Source organism: Myotis daubentonii, chromosome 18 (assembly GCF_963259705.1).
Source record: "Myotis daubentonii chromosome 18, mMyoDau2.1, whole genome shotgun sequence".
Lineage (NCBI taxonomy): Eukaryota > Metazoa > Chordata > Mammalia > Chiroptera > Vespertilionidae > Myotis > Myotis daubentonii.
The window spans coordinates 20001907-20026981 of NC_081857.1; the positions used below are offsets into that span (position 1 = coordinate 20001907).

Below are 25075 nucleotides of genomic sequence, written 5' to 3' on the forward strand. Positions count from 1 at the left end.
CTAGGGGCTGAAGAGGGGATGAGAAAGCACGTTTGAGTTAGGCCTCCAAAATAAACAGAAAAGTCAAGGACAGTCAACACTAGTCTTAGGTCCTAGGACCCAGTTCAGAGGTTGCCTGAGAAAGGGGATATCATGAAGGAGGTTTCTAGAGTGATGAACATTTTATATAGCTGACGGGGGATTGGTTCCATGGGCGTATACATTTGTCAGAAATGATTAAACTGAATGCTTGAGATCTTCGCATTTTGTTATATGTAAATCATATGTCAATATCCTATATAGTAAAAGGGTAATATGCAAATTGACCCTAACAGAAGAACAACTGGGAATGACTGGTCACTACGACACACACTGACCACCAGGGGGCAAACACTCAGTGCAGGAGATGCCCCCTGGTGGTCAGTGCGCTCCCACAGGGAGAGCTCTGCTCAGCCACAAGTCAGGCTGATGGCTACCAGCACAGCAGTGGTGGCGGGAGCCTCTCTTGCCTCCTCAGCAGCACTAAGGATGTCCAACTGCAGCTTAGGTCTGCTCCCTGCTGGCAAGTGGACATCCCCCGAGGGCTCCTGGGCTGCCAGAGGGATGTCTGACTGCCAGCTTAGGCCTGATCCCCTGGGGAGCTGGCCTAAGCCAGCAGGTGGACATCCCCTGAGAGGTCCCAGACTGCAAGAGGGCACAGGCCAGGCTGAGGGACACCCCCCCCCCCCCGCAAATGCACAAATTTTTGTGCACCAGGCCTCTAGTAGAAATAATATTGTTTATTGGAAAATGTCTTTTAAAATGAGTTGTGCAGGGAGGGGAGGGGCCTCGGGGGGTTGTGGTCCCAGGCAGCACGGACCTGTAGTGACCTGCTCACTGCCATGTTGGGCTGGGTTTTAGGGTATGAAGGGAAGAACCCGAGATCAGGTGGTTGGAGCCTGATATGCATACAGAACAGTCCTAACATGTTCCTAGCACCCATGGGTACCGCTGGCTGAGACTGCCCTGCCTTGGAGGCTAGGGGTCCATTGGCCAGCTGGGTGGAGAGAAGCAGGTCTCCCACACTCCCACCCCATGAGGACTCTGCCAGGAGGGGAGGGGGAAGGGAGGGAAGAAGAGGAAAACCAGAGAGGAATCATCAAAGTGAGCTGCACCCAGTGCCCTAGAGGAGAATCAGAGGAAAACAGTCATTTCCTACACCCAGGCTGAACTCCATCAACTTCCCTCACCGGGGAGGGGAGGGCACCATGGTTGTGTCACAACCAGCTGGGAAATGAACCCCAGGGACTATTTCACTCCTTAGGAGGTGATCTCTCCCTCCTCATCCAGCCACTTTTATGTTTCTAAATCTCGTAAGCCTGGGCGCCTCTGCCTGTGTGTCGGGAATTCCTAAATCTTCTTGCCCTGTTCCCCCAAACTATGACATGCTCTTCCTAGCTGCTTCTCCCTCCTGAATCATGCTCCCTGCTGTGTGTCCAGTATGTTCCATGGCTCTCAAACCCTCTCACTTCCCAAACCACCCACCCCTTTATTTAACACCATGACCCTATCTGATCCCTCCCTTCCCTGAACATCTGTTGCAAGGCCAGGCAAGGGTTTCTTTTCATCCCCAGTCCCTACCCGGCCCCCACAACGTTCGTTTCCTCAGCTCATTTACAAGGTCAGTGAAGGCAGGGAAGAGCCTTAAGGGCTGCTGTTTCTCCCACCGACTTGGGAACATAGTAAATTCTTAGTAAATATTTACTGGTAGGTTGATGGTTGGAATGAGGAGATCTAGACTAATGTAGGGATTGTCTGTGACAAATCAGAAGTCCAGGAAGTATTTTCTTCTCCCCCAACTGTTTTCAACAAAGATCCCATCTAGCCCTCGGCCTTGGTGGAAAGGGTGGGGCAGGGGGTCAGAGGGGCTGAAGGAGATGGAAGGCAACGTGGCTGTGAGATGTTTAATCCTGACCCCAGAAGGCCCAGGCTGCAGAGCTGTGTCCCCACACCCTCCTTTGGAGAAAGTGCAGCTGTGCTGAGAGTGCTGGGCAAAGCAATGAGGTCAGGTTCCATCACAGCCAGTGCGATTCATAGGTGAGCTCATCCTTCTGGATTTACAGCAACAGTCGAGTCATTACCGAAATTGCAGTTATGAACCGACCTACCTGCTGGGAAGAGAATTTGGGATAAATGATGAACTTCAAGGACTTTCTGCCAGGAAACCGAAGAGGTAACCATGGCCACCCGGAGGGCTCTTCATCTTGAGCAGGGAGCTCCGTGTTCACGGAGTGGATGTGCAGGCCTGTGCCCCGTGCAACCTTCCTTTGTCTCTTCTGCTTCCTTTGTCGAATGGGAGACAGAACTAGCTCAGGAATCTGGAGCTTCACGGGCCCAGGGTTCAGCTGTTTTCAGTTCCAGAGCAATTAACTGAAGGCGGCTTGGGCACAGCCATTGGGTTGTCTGCAGAATGGAAAACGGGAACCTCCTCTGGCTCAGTGGCAGGGAAACAGAAAGGAAGGGAAGGTTTGCGGAGGGTCTCTGCACAATCCCCATGATTGTTATCATGTGGCCATGTCCCGGCTCTTTCCTTACATGGTGCCGCTGAGGGCCAGGCTGGGGTTTCATCCATCCATACACTCGTTTTTGTCCCTTGAAGAACGGCTGTCCCCACACCCACACGCCCACCTGGCAGCTGCCCTGGGGCTTGAGAAGCCCCAGGTGAAACAACAAGCCTCACCCCAGCTGAGAGTTCTCCAGACCAGAGAACCCCCGCTGATGGGCTGGGTGGGTGGTGTCCCACGGGGATGAAGGAGCATGCTGAGAAACAGATGTTCAGGCAGACATCCCTCCATTGTCTGGTTGCACACCACTGCCCCTCCCAACCCTCGCCCATCTCCTGCCCCACACCGGCCCAGCCCTGGACGTGTGAGAAAGTTACATCAGGGCCTAAGTTGGTGAGACAGGGGTGAGGGTGGGTACTGGGAGCTGAGGTGGTGCTGCCCACGTGTGAGCTGCCACTGTACCTGCCCCCTGAGCTCCACTAACCAACCCCCGAACCAACAGGGAGGCTGGGGAAGCGCTGATTCTGGCTCCTCAGAGGGCACTGTGTTTTGACAAACTAGGTCAGATGCTGCAGGCCCTGGTTAGCGAGGGGATCAGCCTGGACAAGCGAAGCCACACACTGTTCTGAGCTGGGCCTCTTGCTCTAGCCATGCCTCCAGGACGCCTTCCAGGCCTTCTCCTCCACCCCCCTCAGTGCTTTTTCCCTTTCCTTCCCCCACCAGCTTTTCTGGGCCTTCTCACTGAGCTCTCTCAGGTGGGGAACCTTTTCTCCTCTTGTTTCTCTTTTTCCTGACCCTTTACTTCCAGGCCTTGCTGAGGAATAGCAGCTCTTAGATGCCCCCATATGAAACCTAACTTCCAAAAGACACAAAAAAAGGCAGTACTTACTTTTCCTTACTGCCTAGCAATCCCTGTGTTAAGTGGAACTGAGCACTAACACTTACTGAGCGCTGGCATGCGCGGAGCACTGATCTTAGAGCCTCACCTGCTATTGCAGGTGTGTGGCATGCCGCCCAAATCCCCTTCTTTGGGACCGAGGCCCTCGTCCCCAGTGCAGTCTCTTTAGGTGTTTTCCCCTCGACGGAGAGAGAGAGTTGCCTTGTTTAATATAAGGCCGGCTCTTGGGGCAACGGCTTCCAATGCAAGGCCGATGTGGGGGTATCTGAACCCTTCCTTCAGTGGGGGACAGCTTCAAGGGACTGTTCCACCCGGGGCATTCGCCTCCTCCCTCTGCCCCACCCAACCTCCCTCACTCCCTCTGAGTTCTGAGAACTCTCCCCAGCAAGTCTCTGCCTCAGAGGAACTGAATTTCCTGTTTCCTGGGAAACGAAAACTAAGAATTAGCTTATTTACACCTCACACCCACCTTATGAAATACACATGTCACGTTCTCATCTTAGAGACGAGGAAAACGAGGCTGGGAAGATTAAGAGGCTTGCCCAAGGAAGGTCTTCCGTCAGTAAATGGTGAAGCCATGATTTGCAGCCAGGATCTGGCTCTAAACTCCACACTGGCAACCTTGCAAGCAACCTCTTCATGGCGACCCCAGAGGGAGCTGAGGGGCAAGGGGGGGGGTGTTGTATCCCCTTTATGGGAAGGTGAGGAGAGAGGCAGGGGAAGCATTGATCACCTTTATCTCAGAGGCTAGGACACTGAATCAGCAGCTCTTATACCCAGGATCACTCATCAGTGACAGAGGTGGTGAGATTCCTTTTTTTTTTTTTTTTTTTTTTTTGAGGAGGAAGCAGTGGGAAAAGCATAGTAAACTCATTCCTGTGCAGCTTGGAGTTATTTAATCTTAGTAAGGTGGCGAGTACATAGATGCTCAATCAGTCCTCACCTCCCTCCATCTGTCCGCTATTTCCAACTCTAGGATCTCAGGCAAGTCTCTTTAACTTCCTGACTCCGTTTCTTCATTTATAAAAAGGAGGTGATGATGAGATGTTGATAAAGGGCTTACTTAGCTCGTGGCCATCCGGCTAGGAGCACAGTAAGTGGTAGTTACCAGTATAATCACGATGCTCTCCTGCCCGCGGTTGCATGTCAGGGCCCAACAGGCTCAGGCTGTGATCCACACCATGTGTGCCTCCCCGACCCGTCTCCCCACTGCGAGAATCCTCCACCTCTGCGTTGGTTTCCAGCTTTTACCAGAGACCAGCGGGTTTTTCCCCTCCGAACTGGGTGTGCGCGTCTCATCTTCCTGTGACTTCTCTGCCCCGAGCAAGGCCGCCCCGTGTGACCCCCCGCCCCCCACCCCCGTGTGAAGGTTGCAAGCGGGTGGCGGGGTGCAGTCCTGGACCCGCGCCGCGGGGGTTCGGCTCCCGGCCCCCGCCTCTGCCTCGGCAGCGCTCAGTCCCGCTCTCGGATTGGTCGGCGGCGAGCAGTGCGCCCCGCCCCCTCCCCTCCGAGAGAATAAAAGCCGCCAGACCGCGGGCTCTGCGAGTGCAGCCTGAAACACCCAACCCGAGCAAACGAGTGTCAGCCGCAGCGGACCCTCTGCCTCTCGCGCTGCCGTGCCCACTGGAGCCCGCCGCCGATCTCCCCACGACGTGCTGCCCTGCGCCCGCAGCCATGTGCCGGACCCTGTCCGCCTTCCCCACCACCTGCCTGGAGAGGTAAGAGGGGCTTGTCCCGCCGCCCGGAGGAAGTGGGGCGCCGGCTTGGGGACCAGGGCGGGCGGGTTAATAGGATGCTGAGCATTGATGGGCGAGGCAGAGGTCACCTGGGTGCCGCTTGCTCAGCTGCTTCCCTTAGACGAGCGGTTCTCAACCTGTGGGTCGCGACCCTTTGGGGGTCGAACGATCCTTTCACAGGGGTCGCCTAAGACCATCGGAAAACACATGTGTAATTACATATTGTTTTTGTGATGAATCACTATGCTTTATGTTCAATTTGTAACAATGAAAATACATCCTGCATATCAGATATTTACATGACGATTCATAACAGTAGCAACATTACAGTTATGAAGGAGCAACGAAAATAATTTTATGGTTGGGGGTCACCACAACATGAGGAACTGTATTAAAGGGTCGCGGCATTAGGAAGGTTGAGAACCACGGCCTTAGAATCTCAGAGAAGCAACGGAGCCAAGAGGAGAGAGGAGGGAAAACAGGGGCCGCTGTTTACAGTCCTTCTCTAGCCTCTGACAAAGGGCAGTCCTTCTCAGGTGACCTGCAGAAGACCACGTTGGCATCCCCAGGCCGGACTGACCATCTCCCTCAGTTTCTCAAGCTCTTGGTTTCTAGTGGCTAGCCCACACCTGGGGGCGTGGCCTCCTCTGGCCCGGGAAGGCCGGGAGGTGGTTTTGGATCCACAGGTGAGGGATGGACCCACTTCCCAGGCGGCCACTCAGCTGCCCCCAATCCTTGCTGGAGCTGGAAAAGATAAGATGAGGAATTACTTTCCACGCAGTTCCAGAAATACTCAACACAAGCCCAGAGGGTGAGAGCAGTGTGACTTAACTGTCTGAGGTGCTGTAAGCTCAGACAGTGTAAGACCTACCGAGGCCCCGCTCAAACATTCCTTTCATTGTTTGGGGGTTCTTGGTACTAAGGAGAGAAGCCAAGTTCCCAGGAACTCTTGAGGCTGGAATTCAGGGGTCGCCAGCCCGAGCTCTTAGGCCCCATAAACCTCTCTGCCCTGGCTGAGCACATGGAGAATCCTTATACGTATGCTCCTCCTGCTTTGTCTTCCAGAGCCAAAGAGTTCAAGACCCGGCTGGGGATCTTTCTTCACAAATCAGACCTCAGCTCCGATACTGGGAACGCTGGCAAGCCCGAGTGGAACAACAAACACAGCAAAGAGCGGTGAGTCCTGCTGACCAGCCCGGGGCCCCTAGAGGAGACCGAGTCCGATTTAGGAAAGGAGTCATGAGAGGGAGAATCCAAGGAGAAACCAGGACATGCTGGGAGGGACCTGGGTGACCCCCCCCCCCCCCCCCCGGGCTTCCTGCTGGTCCGCTCTGGCTGCTTGGCTCCTGGGTGACTGGGAGGATGGCTCCAGGGTTCTAAGTCTGCCTACAGATGAGTGTACCCAGGACCCGAATGTCCAGTTACCATACTCTCCCACCTGGAGCTGTCATTGCACATGCAACCAGGGCTAGGACAGGGTCCAAGGCCCACTTGAAGTTATCAGTCAGTGGCTCTGCTTCCACGGGTGTGCGCCTTACCTAAAAGCCCTTTTGTATTGAACATCAACTGTGCCAGGTGCTGTGCCAGGCTCTGGGGTTCTGGGTGACATACCCTTTATTCACGAGGCCCTTATTTCCTTGGGGAAAAGTACAAAACAGCACCCCGAGAGCCAGGGGGAAAGGAAAGAATCTTGGACAGCAAGGAGAGCGCCTTAGAAGATATTTACTGAGGGCCAAACGGGGCCTGGCTTTGGTTCCTGGTTACAGACTTGCCTTCTAGAAAATACTTCTGTTTCCCCTTCCCCCAACCAAGGGTTGGAGGAGTCAGTTCCAATAATCGCCGAGCAAGTCTTCATGTGAATTAGGCAGCTCCCATCAGAGTTCTGGCTAAGATTTGTGCTATGCATGAATTGGTTGGACTTTTTCTTTAAATTAAAATCTTGGCCTTTTTTTTTTTTTTTTTTTTTTAAAGCAGAAACTTCTCAGAAGATGTGCTGGGATGGAGAGAGTCGTTCGACTTGCTGCTGACCAGTAAAAGTGAGTAGGACCCCGTGGTGTCTGTCTGTGGATGGCACGTGTGCGCTCATGTGCTTGGGGGGCCAGCCTGAGAGATGCTGAAAGGGCGGGCAAGATAACAGTAGTAATAATAATAATGATCCCCTAGTCTGCCAGCCTCTCTGTTCAGAATACAAAGGCAGGTCCTTGTTCGAGAAAATTGCCTCCTAAAAATAGAGCTGTTAACGGCAATGGCTGTCTTCGCTTCTTTTATTCCCTGCTGTTCCCTCAGTCTGACCGGTCTCTTCCTCTCTCCCTCCAACCCAGATGGCGTGGCTGCCTTCCATGCTTTCCTGAAGACGGAGTTCAGCCAGGAGAACCTGGAGTTCTGGCTGGCCTGTGAGGAGTTCAAGAAGATCCGGTCAGCTACCAAGCTGGCCTCCCGGGCACACAGGATCTTTGAGGAGTTCATCTGCAGCGAGGCCCCGAAAGAGGTCAGAGCCCAGATGTGTCCCAAGATCCTCCGGACCCTGCCCGCTCCTTCCCCACTGAGAATTGGGGGGGCTTCGTGCCACCCTTGGGTGCCATTACCCTCAGACTCACTGATGGGGGTGAAGGGGTTGGCAGGAGCTTGGGCATCTGTCCATACCCACTCTTGCAGACTGAGCCATTTTTAGAAGCCCAAAACACACAGCTGGGGAGCCAGGTCATTGTAGGGACCTTGTGTAACCTGCCTCGCTCCCCTGGCGGGCCTGCCTCAGATGGGCAGCTCTGTGATCAGTGAACTTGCAACCTTCTCTCAGGCCTCCACCCCCTGGCGCCTGCATTTGATAAGGACCATGGGGCCACCTAGTGGAGAGATGAGAGTAATGCTTTGCTTTTAGTGCCATAGTTTCTATTTTATTTTCTGAACACTTTTATCTAGTCCACGTTATTCTGTAAAGATTTATTGAGCATCAGTTCCATGCCAGGTCCTGTTATAGTCACTGAGAAGAGAGCAGTGAACAAACAGAGCCTCTATCCTAGTGGGAGAAGGTGCCAGCAACCAATCAAACAAATAAACATTTGCCAGGGGGTGCTCTAATCCTCTGATAACAGAAAGTAGGTACAGGAGGGAGCACAGGGGTGGGGGTACGGAGGTGAGGTCTTCCCATTTTACAGAGGGAAGTGGGAGGTGGGCTATCGGATAAGGTGACACATGAACAGAGGCATGAGAGTTATGGGAGGACAGAACACCTAACAGGAAAAGGAAAGAGCAAAGGCCAGAGAGTGTTGTCATCATCACAAACCAGCACCTTGGCCTGTGTGGAGCGGGGAGAGAATAGCAGATGAGGTCACACAGGTGGCAGGTGGCCAGGGGTGGGTCCAGGTAGCTGCGTGGGCCCAGCAGGCACTGTGGCTTTTCCTCTGAGTGACATGGGAAGATGAGAGTTGCCACCAGACTGACTTGAGGTTTGAAAGGTTCTGGCACGAACCTAGGAGTGGTTGTTAGAGAGCAAGGGGTGAAAAGGGGTTGCGTCTGTGGACAGTCTTACCACATGCTTGAGGATTCTGAGAGATTGGAGGGCAGACACTGGATCAGATGTGGGGACAGGCCCAGAGTTGAAAGCCACTTAATAATGGACTCTGGAGACCCAGGTTCCTGGTTCAGAATCCAGGGCTCCTTCCACTGTTCCACCTGCCAGTCCTTCCTCCCTCTGCCTGCTGGACCCTTCACCGTGCCCCGCAACCCCCACTCACCCACGCACTTGCCCTCCTTCCCACAGGTGAACATAGACCACGAGACCAGGGAGCTGACCAGGACCAACCTGCAGGCTGCCACGGCCACGTGCTTCGATGTGGCTCAGGGGAAGACACGCACCCTGATGGAGAAGGACTCCTATCCGCGCTTCCTGAAGTCACCCGCTTACCAGGACCTGGCTGCCCAGGCCTCGGCCACCAACGCCTCTCCGTCCAGCTGCAGCTCAGCAGAGCCCTCACACACCTGAGCCTCGCGGCAGCGAGGAGCCAGCGGGGAGAGAGGTTGAGTCACCCAGCCCTGAGGCAGCTGCCCCTGTGTGGAGGCAGGTTCTGCAAAGCAAACAAGAGGACAGTGAAGGACAAAGCCGTGTTGTTTTTGTTTGTTTTTGGAAGCAACAGCCTCTCCTCCAGAAACGGTGGGACTGAACTTCATGCACGAGAGGGTCGTCCCCACTCCCAGGACTTGCGGATAAGGGCTGGAGGTCACGGCTGTGTGGTGCTCTCTGGGGAAAAGAAGGGTGATGCAGGAGGTATCATGGGCTCTTGTCATTCTCAACGGGGCAGGAAAGAGTCCAGGGTGGTTTGGGAAATGTAAATAAAGGGAAACTCAAAAATGGGAGGGAAATCAGCCAGGTCAGTTGTTTTGCCTGTCGCACAGCGGACTGGTCACAGCCTGTGTCCCTCATTCCCAGGCTGTCCTGGGCACAGGAGGGAGCCCTGGACGCAGACCCTTCCCGTTCCATCCGCCCCACCTGCCTCAGCCGCCCAAGGGCCCTTTAGCTTGTACTTCTTAACACTCCCGTGTCCAGCCTCACAGTCTTTCAAGGCCAGGGGACCAGTGTGACGCTGGCCCCAAGGGAGATTTTTATACCTCAAACACTGGCCTGTGAGCCCACTTCCAAGTCAGCGGAGAGACACCATCTTGCCCATGGGAAATGAATCTTGGTGCTCTCGGTGGCCTTGTAGGTGGTCCCTGACCTTGTGTCTGCAGCAGGGTGCACGCGTGAGGAGGGCCTCTTGCTGGGATACGCCCCCTCAGCTCGGTTCCACCCTTGAACCCACGCCCTCGAGGAGAAAGGGGTGGCCCCTCTCGGTGAGTGGCTAGTCGGCTCTCATGCCCAGCTGTGTGCAGGGAGGGAGAAAGGGACCATAAGATAGAAATCTCTTGACAGTTCCTGAAAGTTCTGTTTAAGTCAAGCCAATATTTTTGTGTGAGGATGAGAACAGGGGAAAAGAGGCACCCAGGCTGGATGTGGGGGAACCTCTCTCTCCTTCCGGTGGGTGCGAGGGGCACTTACCGCAATGTAAGGGACCACGATGACCCTTGGACAGATCCCCGGAGCTGGGAGTGGAGTTACAGAGAGAGGCTGCGTGGAAGAGCAGGACTGGGAAAATCGGAACCTGCCTGTCACCTCAGGGCATCGCTGAACAAACCTGCTGGGGGGTGGGGTGGGGGGGGGGAGCCTGCGCAGGAGGCCAGGCTGGGGAGGTGATGGACCAGGCGGCCCCCTGTGCCCGGGGAATCAGCCCTGTTCTCGCTGCACTGAGAGCTCCTCCAGGAGACAATTATTTAAGTTATAACGTCTTGTTGGTTCTGTGACGACTGCCAGAGCATGTTATTTTTGTTACTGTCTGTTGGTGTGATTGCTATTGTTATTTATTATTGTGACTATATTATTGTGACTATAGTCTGCCTCGACCCGAGAATCTCAGCAGGACCTGGCAGCCTGTGTCCCTCCCGCCACCAGGCTCTCTACCTCGGGACGTGCTGGGAACCTCTTGGCGCTGGTCAGGGACTCCTCACTATTGAAATATTTATTTATTGTTGACAACTGGAGCTGGTTTCCGAGATACAGATGATGTACTCAATCCCTGTGTTTCCTGTTGCAGCATGTTATATTCTTGTAAAATAAAAATAAAACCCACTGTGAGATCCTGTCTCCATGGGCTGTGTGTGTGGTCAGGGGACGTGGGGCGAGAGTCCTGTGGAGGAGCTGGCCTCCGCCAGTCCCACAAGGACAGAGGGATGAGCTTGCCTGTCACAGGTGATGAAAGACCCATGTTTGGCTGGGAACAGAGGGCGACAGGGACTAAGGGTGGAGCCCATCCATCATGGTGGACCCAACTTGTGTTGGGCTGTTAGGTCATGTTGGTGGGACTCGGCTCAGCCTGCTGTCATTTCAGAGCCCGTATGACTTTGTCCTCTGAATAGAGACAGCACAGCCGTGACCAGTTCTGCCTGTACCAGCACAAGGGCTGCTCCCCTTGGTCCAGTAGCTAGACATTATCAGGTGGTAGTCATTTTTACTTTTGCCCATTTCCCGCTTTATGAGTATTTTATAAGTTCATATACATTCAAAGTCGTATTCTGGAGTCATTTCACTGACGTCTCTGCGATGAGCTAGGGCAGTGGTCGGCAAACTCATTAGTCAACAGAGCCAAATATCAACAGTACAACGATTGAAATTTCTTTGGAGAGCCAAATTTTTTAAACTTAAACTATATAGGTAGGTACATTGTTATTAACTTAATTAGGGTACTCCTAAGCTGGCCTTTGCTAAAAACATCCTCAATCTGATTGAGGTACGTTCGCTGAGGTCGACCCCTTCCAACTCTCCCATCCACACTCGTCTTGTATACTTGTTTCGTCTATCTCCTTTCGTTCATCCTCTCTCTATGTCCAAACCATCTCAACATACCTTTCTCAATCCTCGACACTACATCTTCTTTCACTCCACAACGTTCCCTGTATGTGCGCACCCACACGTGGTATTTTGTGGAAGAGCCACACTCAAGGGGCCAAAGAGCCACATGTGGCTCGCGAGCCGCGGTTTCCCGACCACTGAGCTAGGGGAAGCCACTCTGTATGTGCGACTGCTCCACTCCAGGGCTGAGGGAATAATGGGTGAGTGGGGCTTGAGGACTTTGGGGGGAGGTTTGCAAGGATCCAAATCTGTTCTCCTTTCTCACCCTATGGATCTCTAATTCTTTCTCTCATTACCACTATTTTTTTAAAAAAAATTCTTCCCTATGTTGAATTATCTGTTTCTATACGGATCTGGACCTTATGTTGACTTTTATTGCTCCCCTGCTGTTAGCCTGAGTAAAGGGACCAGACTTCAGGTACATTGGGTAGAAAACCCCAGGAATCACACGCTAAGCCCAGATCTAAGAGGCGATGGATTCTGGGGGTGATGCCTGAGGGATTCTGAGTGTAAGAGCCTGGGAAAGGAAGAAGGGAACAAACATTGTGGGGGATCCCTGGTCTCATTTAGTCCTTAGAGCAGCTCCGTGAGGTTAAGTAGGATTACCCATCACACAGATGAGAGTAGAATTTGCAATAATATGGGTGCCCAGATGGGTGAGGGAGCTTGGACTCTGGGCTTACATTAGCTTCTCTGAGTCCCAGTTCCATCATCAGCAGGACTGTTAGGGAAGACAATGAAGCAATGAGTGGCAGGCCCCCAAGTCAGTGCTCAATAAATATTTATTTTCCACTCATTTCCCTCAAGAAGATGGGGATTTGGAGTAGGGTGGTGAGGATCAAGCTGGAGGCTGTGACCTGAAAGGCTGAGAGGTGAGCAGCATGACCTTGGAGATCAAATTGGTCACCGGCCGTCAGAGAAGAGCCACCACTTTTCTCTAGAGCAGCGGTTCTCAACCTGTGGGTCGCGACCCCTTTGGGGGTCGAACGACCCTTTCACAGGGGTCGCCTAAGACCATCGGAAAACACATATATAATTACATATTGTTTTTGTGATGAATCACTATGCTTTAATTATGTTCAATTTGTAACAATGAAATTGGGGGTCACCACAACATGAGGAACTGTATTAAAGGGTCGCGGCATTAGGAAGGTTGAGAACCACTGCTCTAGAGTGTATAAAAGCCCTGGCTGCACAGGCTACGCCTTCCAGAGGGAGTGCCTGTGTGCCAGTTTACTCTCCCTTTGCTCCCTGCTCACTCCTTTCTTGGCTCCGCCCCCCTGGCTCTGTGACTGTGACCAGAGGAATTGTTTTCTGCTGGCAACAGTATTTAAGATTAGGTGCTGACAGGAAGTAACAGAGGCAGCAGCGGAGTTTAGAAGGTAAGATGAGCAGAAGGGGGAGAGCTGGAAAAGACTGAGAAGTTCTTTTCTTTGAAGGATTCCCTGGGCGTTGGGGATTTGGAGGTGAAAGGGGTGTGGGACTTTGGGAGAGAAGAGAGGCAGCAAGAGGCACCCCAGGGCTCTTGAGTCCTGAGCCTTCCTGAGAATGCCAAGGTTCTGCCACACATTATTTACTCACGTCGGCTCTGTTTACCAGGCACCTCTGGTCAAATGGGGAAAATGAAACTGAAAGCAGGAAGTGCCCTCACCCTGCTTTTGTTGGGATGATCTATCCTCCACTCAGATATTTCACTCTGTTTCTTTCCTTCTCTGCTCCTTTCCTGAGACTGGCCCCTCTGAGCTGTAACAGACACAGTTGGATCAATGGTTTCATTGCTGGGCGGTGGTGCTCAGGCAGCACCGTTGATTTAGACCTCAGAAGGTGGAGACTTGGAGACAGAGTGCTGAGATAGCTGAAAAATGGTGGCTGTGTGAATTTGGGAGCAGGTGCAGTAAATATCCAGATCACACTTTGGTGCAATCTGATGCTTAAATTGGATGTCACTTGCTCTGAACTGATGGAGGGCAGTTGGACTAAACTGACACTCCCAGCTCCGATTTGTGTAGTATGTTTGTGCAGATGGGTGGGGAGACTAGGATGCGTTGTTGACATGTTCTAAAATTTTGCCATTGTCTGTTTCTGGGTAATGGGATTATAGAGTAATAGTTTTCATTATTTGACTTTATATATGTATATTTATAATATTATGTAATACAACATTCTCTAACAAATAAGTAGGTGTATTTTGGAAAAGTTGCCAGTAAAATTCTTGTTTTTCTAATTCAAATGTTTTCTATTATAAAATTACAAAATACTTCTTTTGTCTCCAGGTGTAATGTCAGAAGACTCCCAGGGTATTGCCCTTCCTCATACTGCTGATCTGTAGTCAGATAATCCTGATTTATCGTGACAGGAGTTTCTAGAGCTCCATGTTTCTTTTGATCAAGTCCCAAGGAGATAAGTTTTCATTTTCTCAAAGGCAAAAAATTGTAACCAGTGGTATTTATGATCATGGAGACCAAGAGCCATAACAACCTCCAGGACAGACCCACACCCTCTGGCAATGGGGGGACTTCAGGGGACAACAATCATTTGTTGATAAAAGCTGTTAAACGAGAAAACATGGAGCTGGTCAAGCAGTTGCTGGAAGGAGGGGCTGATGTCAATTTCCAGGAAGAGGAATGGGGCTGGTCCCCTCTGCATAACGCAGTGCAAATGGACAATGAGGGCATTGTGGAACTGCTGCTTCGCTATGGTGCTAACCCTTGTCTGAGGAAGAGGAATGGGGCTACCCCCTTCATTGTCGCTGGGATTGTGGGAAATGTGAGGCTGCTCAAACTTTTCCTTTCAAAAGGTGCAGATATCAATGAGTGGGATCTTCACGGCTTTACGGCTTTCATGGAAGCCGCTGTGTATGGTAAGGTCGAAGCCTTAAGATTCCTGTATGAGAACGGAGCAGAAGTAAATTTGGGTCGAAAGACAATGGAGGACCAAGAGAGGCTTAAGAAAGGAGGGGCCACCGCTCTCATGGATGCTGCTAAGTACGGACGGGTAGATGTTTTGAGGATCCTTCTTGAAGAGATGAAGGCAGATGTCAGAGCTCGTGACAACATGGGCAGAAACGCTTTGATCCATGCTCTTGCGAGGCCTGATGACAGTAATGTGGAGGCCATCACTCGCCTTCTGTTGCACCATGGGGCCGATGTCAATGTGAGCGGAGAAGGAGGGAAGACGCCCCTGATCCTGGCAGTGGAAAAGAAGCACTTGACTTTGGTACGCATGTTTCTGGAACAAAAACATATAGAGATTGATGACACAGACAGGGAGGGCAAAACAGCACTGCTGTGGGCTGTCGAACTCAATCTGACAGAAATTGCCCAGCTGCTGTGTGGCAAAGGAGCCAGTACGGATTGTGGGAACCTTGTTATGTTAGCGAGGCGCCATTACAACAGTTCCCTTGTAAAGCTTCTTCTCCATCATGGAGCCAGAGAAGATTATCACCCTCCAGCTGGAGACTGGGAGCCTCAGAGCTCACATTGGGGGCCGGCCCTGAAACATCTCCACAGGATATACCGCCCTATGATCGGCAGACTCAAGATCTTTAGGGATGAAGAATATAAAATCGCTGACAGTTCAGAAGGAGGCATCTACCTGGGGTTCTATGACGAGCAAGAGGTAGCTGTGAAGCGATTCTCTGAAGACAGCAGTCGTGGACAAAGGGAAATCTCCTGTCTACAGAGCATCCGAGGGAAGAGTAACTTGGTGACAATCTACGGGCATGAGATCCACAAGGGCTGTCTGTATGTGTGCACCTCCCTCTGCGAGCAGACACTAGAGAGGCATTTGGCCCAGCGCAGAGGGGAGGCTGTGGAAAACGAGGAAGATGAGTTTGGCCGAAACATCGTCTCATCTATATTTAAGGCCGTGGAGTGTATCCTGTCATGTGGATACACTCACCAGGATCTACAGCCACAAAACATCTTAATAGGTGAGTCCCCAGTGGTGTCTTAGAAATTGTGGGGTCCTTTTTGACAAAAGGAAAGCATTTTCATTGCAGATGGGAAAGGACTGCAGTCAATGTGGATTATTGAGTTTGAGGGTCAGTGCAACACAGTCATAATTACAGTGCAGTCTCTCCTGCTCCCAGTTGTAACCCTTCCTCCGCATGGAGGTCATGGCTGCTAATGGAATACCAGCTAACCTCATATTGCCTTTGGCAAATACAAATATGAAGGTATGTCTTGGATGGAGTCTGCTCCAGAAATTTGGATTCCCAGAATAGTCTTCAAGTCAGAGAATCCTGAAGGTGTATTCCTTCAGACAAGGTGGCAGTTACTGTGAAACTTAATGGCAAAACAGGTCAAATTGGGGATGCTAGGACAAGATGCAATACCACGAAACAGATTCCAAGCAAGCACTCAAGTGGCTTAAACACATAAAGGGAATTTATCAGTTCTCATAACTGAAAACAATCTGAGGTTTATGATCTGCCCCCCATCTACCCCTTCAACCTCATCACAAGCCACTTTCTGACTTAATCCCTCCTCTCTGGGCCTTCTTTCTGTCATGGTGGAATTCCCCAGGTTCCTTTCTGTCTCAGGAATTCCTACCTGGAGTTCTCTCTTCCTTCTCTTCTCCACTCTGCTCACCTACCCAGACTCTACTCATAAAGAAGACTCCTCCCCACCCCAGCCATGTAGCTTTTTTTTTTTTTAATATACTTTATTGATTTTTTTTTTTTTTTTTTTTTTTTTACAGAGAGGAAGGGAGAGGGATAGAGAGTTAGAAACATCAATGGGAGAGAAACATCGATCAGCTGCCTCCTGCACACTCCCTACTGGGGATGTGCCCGCAACCCAGGTACATGTCCTTAACTGAAATCGAACCTGGGACCCTTGAGTCCGCAGGCTGACGCTCAATCCATTGAGCCAAACCGGTTAGGACGCCATGTAGCTTTTTTAGGAAGACACTTCCAGAGCATCCTGCCCTTTTGGCTAGCATTTTCAAAATTGCAGTTAATTTCATGTGTATCTGTAATTATTTGTCTCTTCAGCCTGAGACTCTACACTCCCTAGTCCGAGACTGTGTTCCCCCTTTCACGGGCCTTTTCCCTTCACTAAACACTTGTTGAATAATTTGATGGATTTCCACACAGGATGTCTAAGTTTACAATAAAAGGGGCTCCAGAAGCACACAACTGCTCTGGCCTTCACCTATATGGGGTTGCCCAGCCTTCCTTCTCAGACTCCATGACGCAAAAAGCAGGAGCCACCTCTTTGATGACCAATCACTGACTTGCCCTCCTGTCGTCTTGTTCCTGACCATTCTCATCCCTGCATCCCTCTGTCTGAGGACTCAGTGGCTTCCTTCAAGGAAGAAAGATTCTGAAGAGGGCAAGGAGGCAGTGACTCATCACAAGCACAGGGTGGACCCATGGTAACTGATGACAGTGTCATTGTGGGCTGTGGCTAGCGGGCTAGATTTGTTATGCTATGTTATGGAGTAGTATGCTAAAGTGGCCTTGGGACTGGAGCCTTGTAGGCTAGTTGTCGTTTAGCCATAGGATGTAACCTTAACTCTGCTAACAGCTCCTTTACAAATCTCTGCTCTTTACCCCCAGGAATTGCATGAATGGGGTGCTGGTTCAAGGTCCCCTCATCCTTCCCCACCCCCTGGCTTGGAAAAAATAAAATATAAGACTTGCTATTGGCAGATGCTTCGTAGGTCAAATGACACAGGGCACATGAGTGTTTTGAGGAACAAACATAACAAGTTTTATTATGGCCTTAAGAGATGATGGATTGCCTACTGGGTTACATATTTATTTAAATGAATTACTCACAGCATGGAGAATGAGGATTTTCAATGCACCACTCTCTACAAACTATTCCTTAGATTCCAAGAATGCTGTTCGTGTGGCAGATTTTGATAAAAGCATCAAGTGGGCTGGAGAGCCAGAGCAAGTCAAGAGCGATCTAGAGGTAATTTCTGGAGCTGGCCAACTTTTCCATCTCTCTGCTTCCTTATTCATTCATTACCTTATTTTCTATGGCCAATTAGAGGACATCCCTATTTTAACCAGGAAGGAAAGAACTTTCAAGGAATTCCCCCCTCCCTCCTCCCCCCTCCCCGTGCTCACTGCTGTCATTCAATTACAGACAATGGCATTTCCCTAGGCTGGTGTGGATTGGTTGTCACTGTGGCTTCTTTCTGTGTCTTTTTGGATCTCTTTCTTTCTCCAATTACTTCCAGCAGGTATCTCCAAAACAGCTCCAGAATTCCAGTAGTAAATAAGATTTCTTTTCCCACTCCATTCAAACTCCAAAGAGGGCCAGATTCTAAGGCCCTTGAAAACACCTGGGTGGGATTCCCCAGCTTGAAAGAGACTAAGTTTGGTTAAAAAGGTGAAGATCCTGGAATATCTGGTTCTCTGAGAAGAAACAGAGCCTGGCCTCTGAAGACCAAAGTTCCCCATTAATTCCAATTGGGTCAGGGCAGATCTCTCCTGGAGAGTCTCCAGGGTGTTGAACTTTCACCCCAATGGACCAGGGCTCTTCATCCCTGGGTCTGGCCTTGGTGGTTCAGTGGCTCCAGATTTCAGCTCCTTCCCTGATTGGTGTCTTGCCTGATGCAGGCATTCCGATGTTGGCCTCCTACTTGGCCTTTCCTCCCTGTTGTGGCCTAAGCCCTGGGCCCATCGCTAGATCCGGCTGGACCTGGCCTGGCTCCTTTACCTGCTTGACTGACATAGCCCCAACCCAAAGTCCCAGTTCCCAGCTCCTGGCATCCCCCTGGTTTAAAACCTTCTCTCTTCCTCATGTTTATCTAACTTCTGCCCATACTTTGATGCCCAGCTCAAATTCCTCTTTCTCCAGGTAGTCTGTCTTGGCACTCTGGCCCAGGATTCTCTTTTTCTCCTTATAGACCTGAAATGTGAGGCCTACATACTGCCTGGAAGAGTTCTCTATGCACAAACCTGTGTCATCTCTCCCTAACCAGCCTGTGGACTCCTTGAGATATTCCTTCCATTCTCCATTTGCCCCTAGCCTGTACCACAGGCTGGCTCCAAAGTTACCCAAATAGAGTGATCGTGCGTTAGCAGCTTTGGCTTGATTGCTGGTTTTGGTGCAGGCCCTTGGACGGCTGGTCCTATATGTGGTAAGGAAGGGAGACATCCCTTTTGAGACACTGAAGACTCAAAGCAACAAGGAAGTGATTACATCGTCTCCAAATGAAGAAATTCAGGACCTCCTTCAGCAGCTGTTCTGGCCTAGGAAAAGTGTGGAGAACCTTCTGAGCGACCTGCTGGGTCATCCTTTCTTCTGGAGTTGGGAGAGGTAAGTAAAACTTACGTGTAGGTCACAGGCCCCTGCATGGAGACAGTGAGTGCTGTAGTCAGGGTTCTCTAGAGAAACAGAGCCAATAGGAAAGACATAAAACACCGGAGAGGACAATCTGCTTGACTGAGCCCACTGATGTACACGCCAATCTCGTCTGGAAACGCCCTCACAAACACAGCCAGAAAACTGTTTAGTCTGGGCACCCTGTGATCAGTCAAGTTAACATGTAAAATTAATCATCACCGTGAGGTGGTGTGGGTGGGAGTCCGGCTGAGAATCAGCAGATCCACCTGGGCATTTCCTGGCTGTGTGTCCTTGGAGTGGTGACTTAACCTCTCTGGGCTCTGTTTCTCTCTTCTGAAGAATAGGGAGAGAGAAAGAGAAACAGAGAGATGCCTGTCTCTCCCATTATGCAGAATTTTTAAAGACATAGTTTTATTCTATTAAAACCCAAAATCTAACAGTTTCGTCTTTCTTGAAAGAGTGGGAAGGATGGAATGACCATGATAATTCTGTCATCCTCAGCCGCTATAGGACCCTTAGGGATGTGGGAAATGAATCTGAGATCAAAACGAAAATACAAAGCCAAGAACTCAGTATCCTCCAACTACTGCAACCTAGACCATCTGAACCTTCCAGACGTTTTGATAAGTGGACCTCTGAGGTATGAACAATTCTTACAGTCTGGAGGTTATTTAAGGAATAAGAAGCTGTGTAATGTTTTATCATAGTTTTTCTTTTTTATATATTGTTGGCCTGGCCCAACCAAGAAGTGAAAGAAAGGATTTCCCTTTTCTTCCTCCCCATCCTAGTCCCCTTTACCTTTTGGGTCTCTGGCCACCCTTCCCCCTCACCCTCCCCCCCCCCCCCCCCCGCCCCTTATAGAGGCCAAGCCCTCCTGACAGACTCCCATCTAGGCTCATCTTTAGGATAGTCTTGTCCCAGCCATGAGCCTTTGCCTTTTCTGTGGCTCTTTCCCTCAAGACTTATTTTCTGAAAAGGGCCTGGCTAATGACCCTATTGCCATGGTAACAAGAGCAGCTGACTAGATAGGGCTTAATCCAGAGGAAGTGCTCCACCATGAGGCCTTTCAGTCCAGGGCCTCTGCTGCCTGTGAACAGCCCAGCTCTGAGGATCCACACAACACACCTACATTCTGCCCCAAAAAGCAGACTATGAAGAGGAGATGACCTTTCAAATTCTTCCTCTTCAAGAAAAGGTCCACCTAACTTGAACTAAATATAGTGAAACATCAAAATAAATCACCATCTTGATCTAGTCAGTACTATATAGAACTTTCATTCTTATTAATTAGCACACATCCAACAAGTACTAGGTATGTGCTAGGCCCATGTGAGGTCATGTATACAAAGGAGAGTATGGCATGGCCAAGGTAGGGCCGGGAGACTCACAGAAACAATGGCTGTATGATACATGCTGGGCGCCCAGAGACAGGTACAAAGCACTATGAGCGAATCCAGAATCCGGTGGTCTTTGACTGAGACCAGCAGCTTCCCTATCTTAGGTCACTCTAGGACTCTGCTTCTCCCACACCTCGTTTCTGGGTCTCATTTTGCTTTCCTTCCCTCACTTGACTCTAGATTACACATCACACTCATAAATGTCAGCTTATTGTTCATTTTTCCTGCTGTCCTATAAGCTCCACGAGGGCAGAGACCATCCGTTATCTTGTCTGCTATTCTATTCCTGGCATGAAGTAGGTGTGCCACGACTCTTTGCCAGATGAATATCTATCAAACTTCAGCTGAGACTTATACTTGTAGAAACAGAGAAGTGAGGAACCAGAGCAGATGATAGTTATAGCTAAGGACTATGTCGTGCTGACCACATGGCAGCTACAGTTGTGAGGACTTTTGTGTCACCACAGTTGATCCTTACAACAACCTCTGAGGCAAATATCTCCATTTTGCAGGTGAGCAAACTGAGGCAGACAATTTTTCCAAAGGCACTGAGCCAGTAAGGGGTACCGCGGGATTTGAAGTTGGGCAGTTTGGCTACGGAACCTGCGCACTAAAGCCACTCACTGCATAACACTCTGATGCCATCAGGCCCACCCAGCCATTTAGTTGTCGAGGAAATTGAGGCTCCCATAATACCCAGGACTGGAAAGGCAGAGATTGGCAGAGTTGGGAAGAGAACCCTATTATTTTGTTCCCTAATTCATTAGCTGTTTCCCCTAAACTGCATTGACTTATATTTAATTTTGATGAACTTCAGGCCTTATCTTTTAATTTCCATTTTAGACTTTTTTTTTTTCCTGTTGATTTTGGTGGCTTGCCCATGTTCACGGTTGTACAATCAGTTTTTGGCAGCTCAGGTCCAGAGCCACGTTTCCCGGTGTATATTCCTGCCTTCCGTCCCCACCCCGCCACATACACGTGGCTCAGCATTTCCCACGTGTGCTCCACCCATAGTACATGTGGGCCGTCTCAACAGGTCTTCTCTAGCCGTGGCCCAGGCACCACTCACTCTTCCTAAGGGACCTATGGCCTCATGGTTGTTGCGTCTTGTTCCCTTATTCCAAACTCTTTCTAAATATGAAGCCATCTACAAGGGTGCCAGCACAAAGAGGGAGGCATTACTATGACCGAAGTTGCCCTGGGACACCTAGAGGCAAGGAGAAATATGTAACCCCTTTGGAAATATAATTCAAAAGAAAAAACAAACAAACAAAAACAACCATGATCATATTGGAAGGGTGGCCACAAGGATAAAAGTATGGTATAGTATAATGAGCACATCTCCTAGCACAGTAGCCAAAGATTTTCTGAACCATGTGTTAATATATTTAATTTATTTTGAAAACAACTTGGAAACAGACAAATTTAGTTACCGAACCCCATACCCAAACACAGCTATCGTTACCACTGCTTTTTTAATAGTAGTAATTTTGACACATATTCAAATTTGTATGTCGCCAGGATTTATTTTGCATTGCTACCACATTTTTGTGAAATGTCTTGTTGTTTAGATTGACAAAGGCCTTATGAAAAAAATGCAATGGTTTTATAGAAAGAAACCCCATTTAAAATACCAGGATACTGTGGGTGATTTGCTAAAGTTCATCCGGAATTTGGGAGAACACATTCATGAAGAAAATAATAGATGGTAAGTATTGTTTTCATTCCTGTAAGTCACATTTGAAATGAGAAGATCTGAAAATCCAGTTCTGAATTTATACCTGCTATTTGATGGGAAGAGCACAGTTACTTTTGATGAAAGAAAAGTAACTCCTCCCCGTGTTGGGAAAAGGGCCACTACATGGGTCTTACAAGGAATGATGGACGTGACCAGTAGGCTCCCATCTTTCTTCTTTTTTTTGTAAAAGAATATTTTTATTGATTATCAGAGAAGAAGGGAGAGGGAGAGATAGAAACATCAATGATGAGAGAGAATCACTGATTGACTGCCTTCTGCACGCTCCCTACTGGAGATTGAGCCTGCAACCCAGGCATGTGCCCCTGACCGGTACTGAATTCTGCACCCTTCAGTCCACAGGCCAACATTCTATCCACTGTGTCAAACCGGTTAGGGCTCATCTTCCTTAACTTCTGCTAGGTCCCACTGAACACCAGGCTAGTGACTCCCTTGTGGAACCACAGTGAACTGGGCAGCTGGGTAAAATGAATGTAACATTTAAAAAATCTAGGAAGTAGCCCCATGTTAGTTAAGTCAGCGTTTACTGCCAAAAATGTTAGCTGCAAACTCATTAAAAAACAACAACCACCAACAACTTTCCGCTTCTAGGGATCTTTGGATTTTGGAAATGTAGATAAAAAATTGTGGAATTGTATTATGTCCATTTCATGGATGATAAAACTGAGGTTCACAAACATCACATTGCCAAAGTTCACAGATAGTTGAAGAATCAGGCGATGACTCTTGCTCTGTCAGATTCCCAAGTCCTTATTCTCTCTTCTATAGAAACTAGAGGCCCGATGCACGAAATTCGTGCAATGGGCTTGGGCCCCCACCGCCTCAGCGGCTGCCTCTGCCCCAGCCCCCACCCACCCCAGTAGCTGTCTCGGCCCTCACAGCCCCGGCTTCGTCTGGAAGGTCATCTAGAAGGACGTCTGGTCTAATGAGCATATTACGCTTTTATTATTATAGATCATGGAAGCACAGTGATCTCCAGGCCATGTGCTATAAAGGGGGAAGCATTGGGAGCATGCCTGCCAAAATATTTACATTTCATTTCAGGATGAAGTTGAAAATTCCAGACCCTTCCCGGTATTTTCAGGAGAAATTCCCCGATCTGATCATCTACATCTATAAGAGACTACAGAACACAGAATATGCAAAGCATTTCCCCCAAATTCACAATGCACACAGGCCCCAGTGTGATGAGGGCAATGGTGGCCAGCAGGCTAGCCAGCCCTGAGTGCTGACTGAGCCTTCTGAGGTCCTTATTAGCTGTGCGATCCAGGGCAAATCACAACTCTCTGGGCCTCTTAGCCAACCTGGTTGCTTGTGAGGGATGAGTTGGATGGATAATGTCAGTTCCTGGCAATGTGTCAGGCAGTCCCTACATGTTTATATATATAAAAAAGTATATGTGCAAATTACCATGGTGCTTTTTTGGGGGTAAAGATTAGAAGCAAGAGCCAGAGGGCATCCTGCTGAAATTCCTCTTGTCTATTGCATGGAAGGAGTGAGTACCTAGACTTCTAGTACTGTATGCTTTACATCAACTATCTCGTGTGATTATCCCAAAGATCTTGTTTGCAGCATGGGTTAATATCCCCATTTGAGAACTGATGAACTTGAGACTCAAAGAGTTTGAACTACTTGTCCCAGATCATACAGCTTGTACAGAGCACGGAATAAATGGATGTGGTGTCGTTGCCTCTCACTTAAGCATCTTAGAACTTAATTACTAGCCCAGGGGACATTCGGATGAGACCTAAAAGAAATATATCAAAGGGGCTCCAGGTGGCTTGCCCATTCATTCACTCACTCACTCATTCATTCAGCACAGTATAAGTCAAGGCACTGATATTTTTTTTAAATTTCATTCCTTCTAGAACCACCTGCACTGGTTCTATGATCTTAAGGTTTTTATGACCCGAAGGCAGTAGCACTAACCCAGGGCCATTTTGCCTCTCTGGGGCCATTTGGTAGTGTCTGGAAAAGTTTTTGTTGTCAAAGCTGGGGGACAGGGAGTGTTACTGGCACCTAGTAGACAGAGATCAGGGATACTACCAAACATTCTACAAAGCACAGGAGAGCCCTGCCACCCCCAAAGAATTATCCAGCCTAAAATATCAGTGGGACTGAGGCTGAGAAACTTGGCCTTAAGGGGCTAGGATACCTGCAAACTGGCTCAGGCCCCAGGACCATGGAGTGTGTGGGCCGTCTCACACAGGAGTGACTTGCATTTGTTTTTTGCTTTTGCTCTGTAGTGAGCCAATTCCAGTGTCACCTCCTCAGAAGTCCTCTGAACACCCTCGCCGAGTGCTCTACACCCCAGTCTGAGTGCTCTTTCTGGCTCCTTAGCACCCAGAGCCACATGGGAGCATGCTTCTCCCCACCCTGAGCATGCTCCTTCCGCACAGGGATCTAAGCTCCTTAGGGCCAGTGATACAGACAGGGTGGGCAAAAGTAGGTTTACAGCTGTATGTGAAGCAGAGTTTATTCTTGTATTATTGTATATTAATTACTGTATTCTTTGTGAAACAGTGTATTCTTGTGTTATTTATTATTATATTTTTTACCATATAAACAACTGTAAACTTACTTTGCCCCACCCTGTGTGTGTATATGTACACACACACACACACACACACACACACACACACACGTTTTAATTTATATCGTTACTGCCTAGCAAAGTGACTGCCACAGGTAATGTTCAATAAAAATTCATTCAAAAATGAATGAACCACCATATATGAGTAACAACACCACCTTCTATTTTTATGGTGCTTTATAATTTCTAAATTAAACCTGCATATTTTATTTCTTAGTTTTCAACACAATCCATTTTTCAGATGAGGAAACGAAGGTCAGAGACAAGGTGACTCACTCTAATACACAGCTGGGAAGCGTCACTGTCTTGATTTGAACTGCTTTTCTGGCAGTAAGTCTGCCATTCTTTCTACTTATCCTCCTCGTGGGGGTAAACATGGGGCTTTGCAATGGAAGGCACAGGGCAAAACAGGATCCTGGGAACTTCC

The 25075-nt window shown here is 49.5% G+C and overlaps 2 protein-coding genes across 4 annotated transcripts; both read left to right on the top strand.

Moving 5' to 3' along the window:
• The first annotated feature begins 4939 nt into the window (after positions 1–4939).
• On the top strand, positions 4940–10814 carry RGS16 (regulator of G protein signaling 16). 2 transcript variants are annotated; one of them, XM_059675717.1, is made up of 5 exons: positions 4940–5138; positions 6222–6332; positions 7128–7192; positions 7478–7644; positions 8917–10814. In XM_059675717.1, the coding sequence occupies exons 1-5, from the start codon at positions 5095–5097 to the stop codon at positions 9136–9138; spliced, it is 609 nt and encodes a 202-aa protein (XP_059531700.1). In that variant the 5' UTR covers positions 4940–5094; the 3' UTR covers positions 9139–10814. The 2 variants fall into 2 exon arrangements, with proteins under 2 accessions (XP_059531700.1, XP_059531701.1); XM_059675718.1 differs by having other exon boundaries at positions 4942–5138; positions 7131–7192.
• Positions 10815–12845: 2031 nt separating this feature from the next.
• On the top strand, positions 12846–23751 carry RNASEL (ribonuclease L). 2 transcript variants are annotated; one of them, XM_059674571.1, is made up of 7 exons: positions 12846–12977; positions 13869–15526; positions 17434–17519; positions 18670–18875; positions 19404–19542; positions 21871–22007; positions 23100–23751. In XM_059674571.1, the coding sequence occupies exons 2-7, from the start codon at positions 14044–14046 to the stop codon at positions 23278–23280; spliced, it is 2232 nt and encodes a 743-aa protein (XP_059530554.1). In that variant the 5' UTR covers positions 12846–12977; positions 13869–14043; the 3' UTR covers positions 23281–23751. The 2 variants fall into 2 exon arrangements, with proteins under 2 accessions (XP_059530554.1, XP_059530555.1); XM_059674572.1 differs by lacking the exon at positions 21871–22007.
• Positions 23752–25075: the final 1324 nt, after the last annotated feature.

Bases quoted from the DNA above. Each gene is read 5' to 3' on its own strand.
- RGS16 (XM_059675717.1), top strand. From the start codon at position 5,095: ATGTGCCGGACCCTGTCCGCCTTCCCCACCACCTGCCTGGAGAG. The intron at 7,193-7,477 runs GTGAGTAGGACC...CCTCCAACCCAG, and splicing joins CTTGCTGCTGACCAGTAAAA to ATGGCGTGGCTGCCTTCCAT. The intron at 7,645-8,916 runs GTCAGAGCCCAG...TCCTTCCCACAG, and splicing joins GCAGCGAGGCCCCGAAAGAG to GTGAACATAGACCACGAGAC.
- RNASEL (XM_059674571.1), top strand. From the start codon at position 14,044: ATGATCATGGAGACCAAGAGCCATAACAACCTCCAGGACAGACCCACA. The intron at 19,543-21,870 runs GTATGAACAATT...CTTGTTGTTTAG, and splicing joins TTGATAAGTGGACCTCTGAG to ATTGACAAAGGCCTTATGAA. The intron at 22,008-23,099 runs GTAAGTATTGTT...ATTTCATTTCAG, and splicing joins CATGAAGAAAATAATAGATG to GATGAAGTTGAAAATTCCAG.